This window comes from Rhagoletis pomonella, unplaced genomic scaffold (assembly GCF_013731165.1).
Source record: "Rhagoletis pomonella isolate Grant_MI unplaced genomic scaffold, Rhpom_1.0 Rhpom_scaffold_00006, whole genome shotgun sequence".
In the NCBI taxonomy this organism is placed as follows: Eukaryota; Metazoa; Arthropoda; class Insecta; order Diptera; family Tephritidae; genus Rhagoletis; species Rhagoletis pomonella.
This window is the reverse complement of record NW_023458560.1, coordinates 36497241-36511544: the sequence shown is the minus strand read 5'-3', so window position 1 is coordinate 36511544 and position 14304 is coordinate 36497241. Positions and strand designations below refer to the sequence as shown.

The window sequence follows — 14304 nt, the reverse complement described above, 5'->3', positions numbered from 1 at the left end:
GTTGTTTGGGGCTATACAATCTAACAGGCGCCTCTCTCTCAGTTGGTTGCAATAAAACACACAAAAAAAAAACACTGAATATGATTGCCGATAGCTGTATTGAGAATGAGCGTTGAGCAAAAGATCTCCAAAGCACTAACAGGATTTAGACCCATTATCAGCTATGCATCTGTGGTTAGGTGGAGCTCACCTCCAATAGAAGTTAATCTGCTTACCAAACTTAAAACAAATTAAAAAAGGCGTTGGTACTAGGTACTTACGAAATTTGATGTGTAAACGGTTTGTTAAAGCATTAGGTGATTCAGTTACATATATAAATAGCTTTGGTTAGAAATTAAACATGAATTTCATTTCATTTTATTCATTTTATCGAGACCAGTAGTTCAGTACTTTTTCAAGTTCATTTCGTGCCTTGTTTCGAACTACCCCTAAAAGAATCCGCACTAGTCTGAAAATTGTATTGCAGTAGTCCTAAAGTGGTTTTGAAAAAATCGTGCCTTTGTCCCGAAAAAATATCGAACAAGTCTTGAAACTTTCTCCAAATGGTTCCTTGCTATGCCCAAAATGATTCGAAAGGGTCCTGAAATAGTACCGAAATGGTCTTGAAATAGTCCTGAATAGGCCACGAAACGGGCGAAAAAGTCGTGAACTTGTTCCGAAAAAATCTCTAACAAGTCTTGAAACGGTCCAGAAATGGTATCTTATTAGTCTTAAAATAATTCTGAACTAGTCCCTAATTGGTTCTAAAATAGTCCCAAATTACTCTCCAAATTTCCCTAAACAAGTTCTAAAATGATACCGAAATAGTGCCAAAAGTTTCCTCAAATAGTCTTGAGCTAGTCTCAAAGTGGTGCAGAAATAATACCAAAATGATCCTCAAATAGTCGTAAAACGAACCTGAACGGGTCCTGAAATGGTCCTGAAATTCTCCTTAAATAGTCCTGAGCAGTAGCTCGTTTCTGTAACTCTTCTCTACCGATTATTTCTGTCCTGGTGGAGAATATACGACGACATTCTCTACTACTCAACCTGGTGGAATACGTGCCTGTAGTGAAAGCTAAGCTACACACAAGGCAATTGGCCAACACTCTAACTAACTAGTACTGACTAACTTAATTAGTTCGGCAATGTATTGCATTAAATGCAGCTAAATTGCATCGGAAAATATAACGAACAAGTTTTACGTTAGGTGCCAGGTCACTCGAGAGAATCTGGTAATGAGACATCCATCTAGAGAAGTCTTAGACGAGGTATTACTCGGTCCGCACCTTCGAACTTGGCGGCATCGAGACGCTGAAAGTAGCAGTGTATACATTTGACTGTGATCGGCACACATGACAACCCCATATGCCATTCATGCCTTCAAGAGGATGAGACTGTGAAAAAGTATTGATGCCTGTGCTTCGCTATTGAAAAGTTTAGTTATGAGCCTTTGTGGCATCGTCAAATGAAAACGAAAACAGTTAAAATAGGCAGCATGTAGTCTGAGGCAGTTTTCTGCACGCGTTTATTGAGTTTCGCTAAAACCTAGTCAGCTTTTTTTACACTAAGCTGACATTTATTTACTTTTTTTGTTGGAATTTTAAGTCTTATAGATATCTCGTGTTCCTATTTATATTTCCTTTTTTAATTTATTTATTTTCTTTCATTATTTTCACAAATTATTATTGAATAAGATGCCAATTAAGGATACTTGAATTAAAAAAATAATAATAATAACCAAACAAAAATAAGGCCATAAAAGCAAAAAATAATTAACACCATTCAAGAAAAAAACTTTATTAGAAAAGTTGTATTTCAACTTTAAACTTTAAAGTAACTTGAATATTTCTAACAAATAAGCTACTAGGGTTAATTATGTTTTTTTTTAACTGTATTGAAGAAAAACTTCAGATAAACCTTAAAAAGGCATGCAATAAGTACTTCATTAAAAATTTGGTATGTATACATATCGTTTATAATCGGATATATTTTTTTGCCAAAGGAGAGGTTAGAGGAATTTGCAAATTGTGTTTATAATAGCAGCTACTTTAAAAATATGTATTACATTTTTGATAGTTATAGGCGGCTGATAAAATGCGACATTATTTGAATATTTAGAAAGGCAGGTCTTGTGTGCTTAAAGTATTTACATACATACTCAAATAGATAAAAATTGATTATTAAAAATTGTTGCAAAATTCCAAACTAATTACAATCAGTGGTAAAAAGAGGTGAATTGGACTGGTTCTAATTGGATTATGGTGTGATTAAATAAGCTAACAATATGGGTATTCGCCCCCTTAGTATATGCTTCCAATTTCCAACCGGTGTATCGGAAAAATACCTCGTGTGAGCCAGCTAACGAATTATCCAATGCTATTTGAAATGTAGCCTTCTTATCCCTTCCAATGGGTTCCTGTCCCTTCCAATGCCTTCTCATCCCTTCAAATGCCTTCCCATCCCTTCCAATGCCTTCCTATCCCTTCCAATGTGTTCCTATCCCTTCCAATGCCTTCTCATCCCTTCCAATGCCTTTCTATCCCATCCAATGCCTTCCTATCCCTTCCAATACGTACCTTCCTATCCCTTCCAATGCCTTCCTATCCCTTGTAATTCCTTCTTATGCCTTCCAATGTGTTCCTATGCCTTCGTATCCCTTCCAATGCGTTCCTATCCCTTCCAATGCCTTCCAATGCCTTCCTATCCCTTCCAATGGCTTCCTATCCCTTTCAGTGCCTTCCTATCCCCTTCCAATCCCTTGCAATGCCTTGCTATCCCCTCCAATACCTTCCTATCCCTTCCAATGCCTTCCTATCCCTTCCAATGCCTTCCTATCCCTTCCATGTTAAACCAAATCTCTATATCCCTATGTTATTCGACGTTATAAAATAGAAAATGTCTGGACAGACTCATCTGCCCATAGGAGGTTTAAAGAGGACAATCGACAAATTATGGCGTTCGATAATTCCGCCTATCTCAACAGTAATGAAACAAAGATTCACATTGCCTTCAACTATTGATTGAATACTGTTAGCTTGTGTCTGCGAACTCACATCCGGCTTAAACATGTTATTTGAATGTGGTTACGCTACCGTTGAGACAGATTATAGTTACGGGAAATGTCAGCAGATCACCATCGAGGACCAGCAGACCAGAGGACCATCGATATAAATAAAAAAATTTAAAGTCATTTCAAGTCGTCTCAAATAAACTTGGGTTAGCTTTCGAATTAGATCAATGCGGGTCTTATTTAATTTATATTAATAACAGATTAGATGCACTACTAAAAAGTAACGAACGAATTTCGATCAATCATAATAACAATAATCTCAAACAGTTCATATAAGTTTTTTTTCCAAATTCTTAAAAAGTGAAGGTGGGGAAGTGGGGGTTTCAAGCAAGACTTAGAGCATCAAAGTAGCGCAACCGCTCAATACAAAACTACTTCAAAAACGAAATATTAAATATTGAAAAAAAGAAACATTAAATAAATACAACTGAATTTAACAACTCGAAAGGAACAAACAAAAAAAAGAATTAAAATCACCGTAGAACCCAACTAAATGCAGACACAGTTGAAACACAAATACCAGTAATATAAATTGAATGCTTAATATTAAAGAATTTTACTTAAAATTTAGAAGAATTTTAATAATTTCTTTGATATACCTTGTTTGCTTGTTGCGCTTTCTGTTTTGTTTTTGGTTTTCGTTTTCAATTGTAAGTAGATTTGGATTTTTTATTTGTTTTGTATTTTTTTTTTTTTGCAATATTATCGTATTTTTACGTTGCAGATTGTATTTTTAAGTATAGGTTTTCGTAATATTTGTTGTGTAGCAATTTGGTTTTTGTGCAAATTGAATTTTGATTTAACGAATTCGAAAATTCGTATTTCACAAATATGTGTGTTAAGTGTTTTGAGTGTAAAATGTTTGGTTATGTTTGTAGTTTGGTATATATTTATATAAATGTTGACAATTTAGCACACATCGAGAATTTTGTTGAAAAGAGAGAGAAAAGAGAAAACAAAAATCAAATTTTTAAAATATAATTTTTTTACAATGTGATTTTTTTTTGCATGTTTTTTTGTTGATAAGTTGATAAGTAAGCATTTAAAAGGTATATACGATATTGCATTATATACAGCTTTGGATTGTATGGAAAGCATTTGAGAAAAAGTATACTTGGAATGGGATTAGTTGTCATTGAGTTGCTCTCGCTTTTGAAATCGTAAACTTAGATAACGATACTTATACAAGGTTCTTATAATGAAAGGTTTCGTCGTTCGCCATCTTGTGGCTTAAAATTAGTAATTGGGATTGCTGGCAGATACATAAACAATTGTTTTTTTTTTACTTTTTTTTTCAAAATGAATATGCAAGGCTTTGGGTGCGGAGCCTCATTCTCTACAGACAAATCGATGTTAATAAATCCAACAATCAGCTGAACTTGTAGAGCCAAAAATAAGAAGAATGAAACCGGCGTTCAACCACTTCAGTTAAAAGCAGAAGCGCCCTTGGCCTTGGCTCTTCGAGGCACATAGGGCGGAGGAAAGGTGACAGCTGTTTTGGTAAATGCTAGGCTTCTAGGCAGCAACCATTTTATGTTAAGCTAACTAGTTGTTAAAAAGTTGTTTTTACAGTAAATTGATGATTGACGCTATTTTGGGGATCACCACATCCCCCAATAGAAATATTTCAACTGGCTGTTATTACGCCACGCTAATCAAAAAATTCTTTTACTACTCTTTCAAGTTCATAAAATTGTAAAATAATGACTTCCTATACATTTTCGTTTTCCATACAAATACCTCCAGCTATCAGCGTTTATACGTTTAAATTTCTTCTTTTTTTGATGATAATATGATTTCGATTGTGAAGGAAGAAAAATTGAGAAAATCGAAATTCATAGGCATGCAAAAAGTTGTAACGAGACAGTAATTGCATATTTTATAACATTAATTAAAAAATTATAATTTCGAAAAAACTTGACTTGAATAAAAACCGGAATTAAAAAAAAAAAATAATAATAATTTAGAAATGTTGGTTATTTACAATTAACTTTGGTTAAAAACAAAAATAAATAAATAAAACAATACTAATAAAAACAAAATAAGGATATCAGAAAGTTTAACTTAAAGACACTGAAACAGACAACCAAAAATAAACATAAAACAATTAAACAGTGAACACAAAAAATTAAACACAAAAGCCAATAATTCAAACAAAACAAAAATGAATTTAACCCATAAACAATACATGTAAAGAAATTTGTTGAGTATAAATATATTGTACCATTAGGTATTAATATTATAATGTAAAATATTTTATAGAAGAAAAAAACTAACAACCCATTTAATAACAAAAAACCTACCTGCAGTTCATCCCAAGGAATTGCGCCACACTCGTCGCAAGAAACTGCGGCCACTTGTACGCGCAACGATGAAGAGTTGCCCTCATTTTGGCGTATCAATTCAACCGTGGTCAGTCTAATATGTAGAGTAGAGCATAATTTAAAATTGTTTTACAATGCAAACACTACACAAACATATGCACCTAAAAGTCGCCATTGAGACTAAATCACGACGCCGCCACGTGCTTGCCTCTGACGGTTCGGAGGGCGATGATAGATTAGTTTTATTATAACTAGGCTCTTCCAGCACTTCGCTAGCCACCTCAACGGGTGATACTTTCAAGTTGGTATCATTGGTGAAGGGATTTAATCTATGTACGTAGAAATTAAAGTAAAAAGACAATAAATAGTATTGTAGAGAAAATAGTGGATTTTTAAAAACTCATACCTAAACATCACATCAATACAATCCATAGTCTTATCATCGCCCATAACAATGGCGAAATTTTCCGAATCTGAACTAATATCACTTTGTATAGAGAATGTGTCACTGGTGTCATCACTTGGCGCTCCTGACTTAATCGCCGAATCTATGGACGTCATAAAACTGGAGAAGCCTTTCTTCATAGACATGAGACCTAAAGGAAAAGTGAGAAAAATAAAAGTTAATAGTAGAAGCTTAAACTTATCGTAAGTCTTATGAGCTATAGAACTTCTTTCTTCAAAATTTTCCATACTAGAATTAATTTCTTTCGTTATGCTAGTCGCATCGCCTGTTGTGGAAGTACGTGTCGAACGCACACTTTTCGTCGATGCTGTAATGGACTGTGAATAGACACCAGTGTCGGGACGTGAACCCTGACTGGGTGTGGAGGACGCAACTGTTGGTGTACTTTGTATTTGCACATTATAACTGTAAAGTAATAGTAAACTTTAACTTCTCCAAGCAATCTCACAGAAAATACTCGTAAATACTGAATTGTACTTACCCATGTGTATTGGGATTGGAAATATGCATGCCACCATCGAAGAGTGGCTCATTGGTGACTGGGGACGGTGTTTCCACACTGCCATATATATTCCGTTTTACTTCCTCCAATGGAGGTGTAGGCCATATAGTGTTTGTACCTATCAAAGGACGTGATAAATTAGAAAGCTCGGTATTGAGGTCGCATGCGATTTGCAGGAAAATATAAGTAGTATTTTATATGAAATAGAGTAGAGTAGTGATTGCTTGAAAGTTAGCAAGTAATGGTTAATTATTTTAGTTATTTTGTAGTAGCTGAGTTCAATTGTAAGCTTCTACGTTAAGTTAGTTATTCGTTTAGTGTTAGTTGTGAGAACAAAACATGCGAATGTTAATAAAAAAAAAAGTAAGCACTTAGAAAATTATTAATTAGTACACTACGCACACACACGTTCATACATTTGATTGAAATAAATACTGATTTTATTGGTCAAGAGTCTATAAGACACTGAATTTTAGATTCAGTTATAAAAGGACGACAATTGAGAAACCGAGAATAAAAGAGACAGCCAAGGGATCAAGAGAGAAGATGAAAGAAGCATATAATGGCTTTAACCGCCATTCATGTAAAAAGAATATGTATATATAGATATGCATACATACATTTTTAAGTGAAACACTAAGTGAATAATTCAAACAAAAATTTAAATCATATTGCCATTTTTTTCAATTTTCGAAGCATTAAACTTTAAAACTGTCATATTAAGAACTGCGACCTACTGTTAGGAGTATGATAGCGCATATGATCTTGACATTGCAAATTTAATATACTCTCCTATAGATCACTAACTAGCTTAGGATTTTAGAAATAGGTAACTTGATCGAGCACCAGGATTTAGCTGAAAGATTTATAGAAAGAAGGCATTGCAGCGTAAGTAAAGAGCTCGGGACCACCACTGTGCTCGTAGGAGAAGTCACTGAAAACTGACGTAACTGAAATTAATAAAAAAATGAGCCCCACCACTTCAGGTAAAGCAGATACAGTCGTTTGTCCTTTGATGTAGTGCTGTTTAAGGCAACAAATTCAAACGTAGTGCTTATATCAAGGATTTATTCAACATACAATCGAAATATTACCGCGCCAGGTTTATACTTCTTTCTGTTCTTTGCTTCATTTTATCTTTTTCTAATTTGTGGGGCGTATCTGGATGTCACCGCATTTAAAAGAAACGAATTTGGTCCAAGTTGCGAAAAATTGTTGCAGTGCTAGCAGTCCATCTAAAATTGTAGTTAATTCTATTCGCATTACTTTCTAAACTGGGCAATTTCTCATTCTAAACTACAAAGTTTAAAAGAAAAAAAATACTACTTTTTAAATAAAATTAATCTACGAAACCAAACAAAGCAAGAATAAGAGAATAATTAAGTGACCGAAAAAAGTGTGTTATATAAACACTGATTCTGTTGTAGTTGTTGTTATAAATTTAGTCACTAAAACTTAAGATACGAAATAAACAAAAATAAATCTTACTATTCATGTGTAAATCATCACCCAAACTAGCTGAATCGGGTAAGACACTTTCAGCATCACCACCACTCGATTCCTTACCAGGTGTTGGCGATGGCATCACGAGTGTTACTTCAATTTGCGGTATAACACAACCGAATATCATTGATTTCTTCGTATTTTGCTGCAAAATAGTTCCGAAAAAAAATTAAATAATTAAAAACACGATTCCATAAAAATTCAGCGCACACCTTTTGTAAAATACGTTCGGCATCCATTGACAGGAACATCGCCATTTCTGTCATCTCCTCGGCTAGCCGCAATAGGAACAAGTACTGATAATGATCGATTTGCACACTCACCAAATTGGATATGTGCGCAATGGCGTGCATATCGGCGGTGCGTTCGGTGTTTGCGGCCTTTGCGCCCGTTTCTTTCGCCCTTCCACCACCAATTGCACCGTCGCCGCTTTCGCCGGCACCATTAAATGAACGTTGCTGCTTCCAATCCATACCAATGCGTACATCTTCCTCACTTAGGAATGGATTGCGTGGCAAATTTCGACCATCCGCATAATCCATGCAATTGATATTCGTTTCGACGGAGAATCCTTTCACGCTGGATGTATTTGAATTGTTTACGATGCTTGCCGCCGCCGCCGACTTTGACATGGCACCAACACCAGAATGCAGCCAAAGGGTTACGGGAACGGCGTCAACAAATGGTATAGATTTGTTGGCTCCCAAAGAGCGTGCACCCAAGAAATCTACCCACACCGGATCCAGTTTGATACACCATACATCGCGCGGCTCCGACCACATGGCGTAACGTGTCAAATTCTGTGTTGAAGCGGATTTCGACAGCTGTGCTGGCAACTGTGATTGCGCTTGTTGTTGCAAAGAAAATTGTGTTGCTGCCATGGAAGTCGTCGTTGCCGCCGCGGCCGCCGCCGCCGTCGAGGTTCCTGCTACTGCGGGAACACCCACATCCGCAGCGGCCACATGCGATAGTATGCGATCAGTGACAATGCACATATCACCGCTCATCGATGGAAATTCCGTGCCGAAGACGAGTGAACCCTCTTGTAGTGAATGTAAAGCTTGCGCTAAATCAGCGCGCGACGAACCCATTTCACGTATGTTTGTAATGGCAAAACGTGAAATTTGAATTTGCATAATTCTTGGGCGATCCTTTTGATTGGGCACATCTACGGTTGATTCGATGACGACACGCGGCATAATTGCTTCAATTTTCACATCCATATACATTAGATTGGGCTCTTCTTGTTGTTGCACCTGAGATATGGCCGATTGTGAGTTGCGTGAACCCTGCGAACCCTGCACACTCTGTGCACCACGTTGTGAGCCACTAGAGGAGATCGAACCGCGCGCCGTGGAAGAAGCACCACTTGCCGTACCAACGCTGGTACGCAATAAACTCTCATGTAAATTAAGCGCAAATGAATTGAGCCACAGTACGGAACTCAAATCGAAGTGCACTTGTAAAGGATTTATGTGAACAAATACTTTGGACGGTGGCACTAAAGGTGGAAAAGGAAGAAAAGAATTATGAATAAATTGCAGACGTTTTGCTAGTGAAAAGTTAAATATAATACTTACAAGGAAATATAAAATCACCAGGATAATAAAAGTAAGTAAACTCGGCATGTACAATGGACATATCAGAGGGAAAGGAATAACGCTCCTTGTCACCTGGAAAATAAAAAGTTGTAAGTACTAGTTGTACACGAATTTACTTGTATATTAAATTGAAATAACAGCTGAATATAACAAACAAAAATGACTTCATACAAATCTTAGTTAAATGTCGCATGCATATGTGGTATAACATGAAGCAAAATATCATAGCTTCAAGAATGGCCATAGTGAAAAAAATTTCGGTATCAGATACATATGTACATATGTATGTTTGAGCCACCAAGGTCTTTTATTAGATACTTCTTATGAGGAATGTTTTCTACTGGTACGTAAGCAAGAATAACAACAACAAGGACCAAGTAACTGAACTCTATAGTTATACCTAGGGTGACCATCTGTCCTGTATTATACGGGACAGTCCTCTTAGTCTTGTCCTGGTCATTTATTTATTTTATATGGAACGCCAAGTGTTCTATACTTCTTTTAATGGCCTGTATTTTTCCCCGATTCCGGTGCTCGGTGTTTCGACGCTTTAACATCTAATACAAATGACTATGCCTATGAACCAGTTTTAAGTGATCGGAATTTCACTAGTAGCTTTTCAGAAGTTTTTCATGTTTCTACGCATTTTAGTTCGTAAATATTCTGTGTGAAGCAAGGCAGCAATAGAGCAGCTGATTTGACTTTTTTCGTAAATTTCGTCCCTAAATCATCACTATTGTTTATATTTTAATCAAAAATGTCCAAATTTGTTTACATAATTATTTGAGCCGTTTATTTCGAAATTGGCATAATTCACTTTGTTTTTAAATCGACATATGTAAGGGATTTCGTTTCAACACGCTTAAAAGCATTGATGCAAACTTTCGAAAGGATTTACTTGTATTTGTTATCTTAGGATACCTATATTTTTCTCAGTATATGTCTGTAAATAATTTCGTATAGTCATGGAAAAATTACCACCTTTCATTACGGGAAAGTGACTTATGCTAATTTCGAAATAAATTCTTTAGAAAAATTATTTACCGACTTATATCAATTTTATCCGATGTATTTTACCTAAGTGATGTTTTGAAATAACAGTGATTAACTAAAATTGATGAATAAGTTACAAACATACATGTATAATAATAAAACAAAAAAATTTAAAAATACACAAAACAAAATATACTAACGAAACTATTAATATATTAATTTTTTTTTGGTTTACAATGATGAATTGGTATAAAATTACCTTTTATTTATTTTGATTTTTTTAAGCTATATTAAGTAGATGGACGAAATTCGAAAATGTGGTCATGTCTATATTAATCCTTATCCTATAATTTTTTTCCAAAATAAATACTGCAAATTCGCCAGGATGCCCAAGGACAAAATTTTTAAAATGCATTTTCAGTACGTATTCGTCCTTGTGCACCAAAAACTTCAAATTTTTCAATTCTACATAATGTTTTCTTTCATTTTTTAAAAGTTTTGGAACTAATCATATCTTTGAAATTTCAAGCCCTTTGCCTCCTAGTTTTGTGAGTATATTTTTTTAGTGTAAAATGGACTTTTGATTTTTTTAAGTGACTTTCACAAAAAACAAATTCGTTATACCGCTGATTAGTAAGACTTCTCTCGAATAAAACCTCAGTAGTTCTCAACATTTCAGTGGAATTTCTTTTTTTAATGAGCAGATACCGTTAAATTGTAATTAGTGTTCATTAACACGATTTTTTTTTTTTTTTTTTGAAAAGGTGACTTATAGTACTTTTAAAATAAACGGCTCATATGGCTTCCAAAATCAACTACGAAATACACGCAGCCTGCTGTTTTTTCTCTGACCCAATGTGCCTTGGTTTGGGGGAATTTTCTGAAGAAAGAAGATACTTATTAGGCGAAACAATGCCAAAAATACTATTGCTGAATGTATAAAGCATTGTATCTTCAACATGAGAAACTCCAAAGAAAGAAGAAGGCAACCAGGAGAAGAAAGCAAAAGTTGAGAAGTTCTCAATGTTTAGAAGGGAATTGGATCCCTACAACAGCCAGTATGATATTTCGAAGACATTTTATTACATAATTATAGATGAAGAACTCATATAAAAGTGCAGAGTTACCACTGGATACAGTCTGGGTGGCATATGCGCATGCACATAACAGAAACAGATGAGACTGGCATCGTCGGGCTCAGTACCAGGACGTGAACGCAGCTTTTTCAAGCTTTAACTATGTATGTATCTGTATTTATTTGTATTGTTAAATGTATATTAATAACATTGTTATCGATATATTTTTCGATATTATCATTGACTCATTTATCGTTATTCTTATCGATAGATTTATCGATATTGTAAGCGATAGATTTTTCGGTATTTTTATCGATGGATTTATTGTTATTGTTATCGATAGGTATATCGATATTGTTAGTTAGAGATTTATCGATATTGTTATCACGTTTTATCGATAGTATCATGTTATAGATATATTTATCGTACTGATGTCGATGTGACTATCGTCTTGATATCGATATGGTTATCGTATTGATATCGAAGTATTAAAGTCAAAAAGCGGTTATATGTAAGTGGCAATGCAAGCGTTTTTTCTACGCATTTTGCTGTCAAAATGCGAAGGCGAAAGTCAACTTTTCCGTATAAACACCTAAAAAGTCCTTCTGCAGATTTGTAGAAATCACTTTCGGAAATAAAAATTACACTGGGCTATCGCTGAATCCAAGTATACTTTGAATGCATACGTTCGTAGCAATTCGGATTCATTGATCGCATTTTCGTAGATTTCTCGAAAAATCTTACTACGACACATGCAGTGAGAGCCCTCAATGTGTACCTGCAATGAAAGAGCGCAATTCGCTTTCGAGAAATAATTTCAACTTGCTCTTGGGGAAATTGCAGTCTTCATATTTGCTGTGATGCCGTCAAAGATTTCTAGCGAATTTGTGTATATATTATAAAAATGTTGAAAAGAAATACTTGGGGTTAATTTATTCTCCTGACATAACGAAATATTTACATATATATTATTGCATTAGTCATTTTGTAGAAAGTCATTAACTTTTTTATATGCATAAAAATGTCTAGCAACACAGTTGAAAGTGGAATTTTCTACTTCGACCGTTTAAACTGGCAAAAATCAGAATCAGAAAGTTCGATTTTTGGAAATTAAAACTGCTTTCGAAAGTCACTTTACATGAAATTTTGAGTTTGACTGCCTTTTAAAAACCACTAGCACTTCCCACGTCAACAGCTACTTAGGGGATTCGCTTTGGCATCTTGTCCGCGCGGATGAAGGTCCTCTCACAAAGAAAGCAAGGGCGCCCTCGACCACAAGAAAAGGTCTAAGTGAAGAAACCCTGCCTATGTCTTCGATGTCAATATATAGATAGATATTTGTAATGCTTTTTAATAATTATGATTTAGGCTAACGCAGATAACCTTCGTAAATCGTCAACCGACCTCGAAGAATACTTTAAGTGCGTTCCCACGACAGTCGGGTCTACGTAACCGGAACGACCCAGATTTATATTTGGCCAAGGACTGTCACTCCAGCAACACTAACCAAAAACTCTTTGGGGAACTTGTATGCTGCTACATCAACAACAACAATAATTTAAGTGGAAACCATCACGTAATGGATGTTCTCTTACCGGCCCTATCAACGAATAGCGAGTCCTTTTGAAGGCATTGGCGCCAACGTCGACCTCCAGCAGTCGACCCCATACAAGTAGCCGAAGAACTTTTATGTACAATAACATGCAATAGCCTTATTAACAAACACACATTTAAACTAAAAACGGCATTTATAACATAAAAATACCAAAACAACATCAACGATTTTTATTTTCTTTTTAGTAAAAAACGCCGAATATATACACTTTTAGTACCTGAACGTGTTTTCCTTTTATTTTGTGCTAAAGGTGCGTAATTTAATGAAATTTATATGATATGTGCGCCGAATTTTGTACAGTTATGCATTTTTTTGGCATGTAGAGGAAGAATAACGAGAAAATCAAATGTTTAAATAAATCAATTGTATTTTATACAAGGATGTAATTCAAATAATTATGTTGCTAGCGTGATAGCATTAGATGAGTACTAAAGTAGTCACTCACTATCCACCAGCACAACTCACTACTCACCCGACACAAACTCCTTAGGCATCTGTTTCCTACCCGATGTAGTGACGCGATACAATGTAAAATCCTCGATACGCAATACAACACAGGCGCTCATTAATTTCGCTAAATTATCCAAAGTCGCCTTTTGTTGTTGCGCTTGCGTCACCTGGCTAGAGAGAGCAGAGGCATTACCGGAACCACCGCCGCTACTGCCATGGCGATTAGGCGTAGTTGTGCCCGACGTAACAGCAGGCGGCGTGCCACCAGCTGTCACGGCCGCAGCATGCGCCAAACTTTGTGCCTGCAGCGCATTTACATTTAGAGCGATGGGTGAAGGTGGTGCAGTACGTTCGAGCGGTGCATGAGTGGAGGGGCGATTTGGCTGGCTTAGATTGAGTACAGCTTCACGGAATGTATTGAGCGATTCTTTAAGCCACAGCGCCGGCGATACGGATGCCTCACGATATCTGCACAATGTTGGAAGATACGAGTTGCAATAACTTTGAATAACGTCGACTATTTAACATTAGATACTACTCACTTCGCCCAGTGCGCACGATCCGACTTGGCCAGATGATAAGGATAATAGTCTACTTGGAATGCTTGTACAGATATTTGTAATGCGCCGCCTTTATCCAACTCAGGAAAACTTGAACGGCCGTCTAGTTAAATAGAAGTAATACATTTTAGGGTAAATAATCTATTACGAATTTAAATGCTT

The 14304-nt window shown here is 35.8% G+C and overlaps 1 protein-coding gene across 11 annotated transcripts in view; it reads right to left on the bottom strand.

Moving 5' to 3' along the window:
* Positions 1-14304, bottom strand: part of LOC118740679 (troponin C-like) — a 104228-nt gene that overhangs the window by 65615 nt on the left and 24309 nt on the right. For 6 of the 11 annotated variants that reach the window (XR_004993175.1, XR_004993176.1, XR_004993177.1 and 3 more), the window contains exons 6-17: positions 14125-14245; positions 13605-14050; positions 13350-13376; positions 9428-9520; positions 8060-9348; positions 7833-7992; positions 6324-6462; positions 6072-6247; positions 5783-5972; positions 5538-5705; positions 5356-5470; positions 3652-3672 (exon numbers count right to left, since the gene is read on the bottom strand). Coding sequence is in view for 6 of the 11 variants with exons in the window: in XM_036472303.1 (XP_036328196.1) it covers positions 3652-3672; positions 5356-5470; positions 5538-5705; positions 5783-5972; positions 6072-6247; positions 6324-6462; positions 7833-7992; positions 8060-9348; positions 9428-9520; positions 13350-13376; positions 13605-14050; positions 14125-14245 (2945 nt within the window). In the remaining 5 variants the exon portion in view is untranslated. The remainder of the gene's footprint in view (positions 1-3651; positions 3673-5355; positions 5471-5537; positions 5706-5782; positions 5973-6071; positions 6248-6323; positions 6463-7832; positions 7993-8059; positions 9349-9427; positions 9521-13349; positions 13377-13604; positions 14051-14124; positions 14246-14304) is intronic. The other 5 variants (XR_004993179.1, XM_036472301.1, XM_036472304.1 and 2 more) reach the window with 3 other exon arrangements.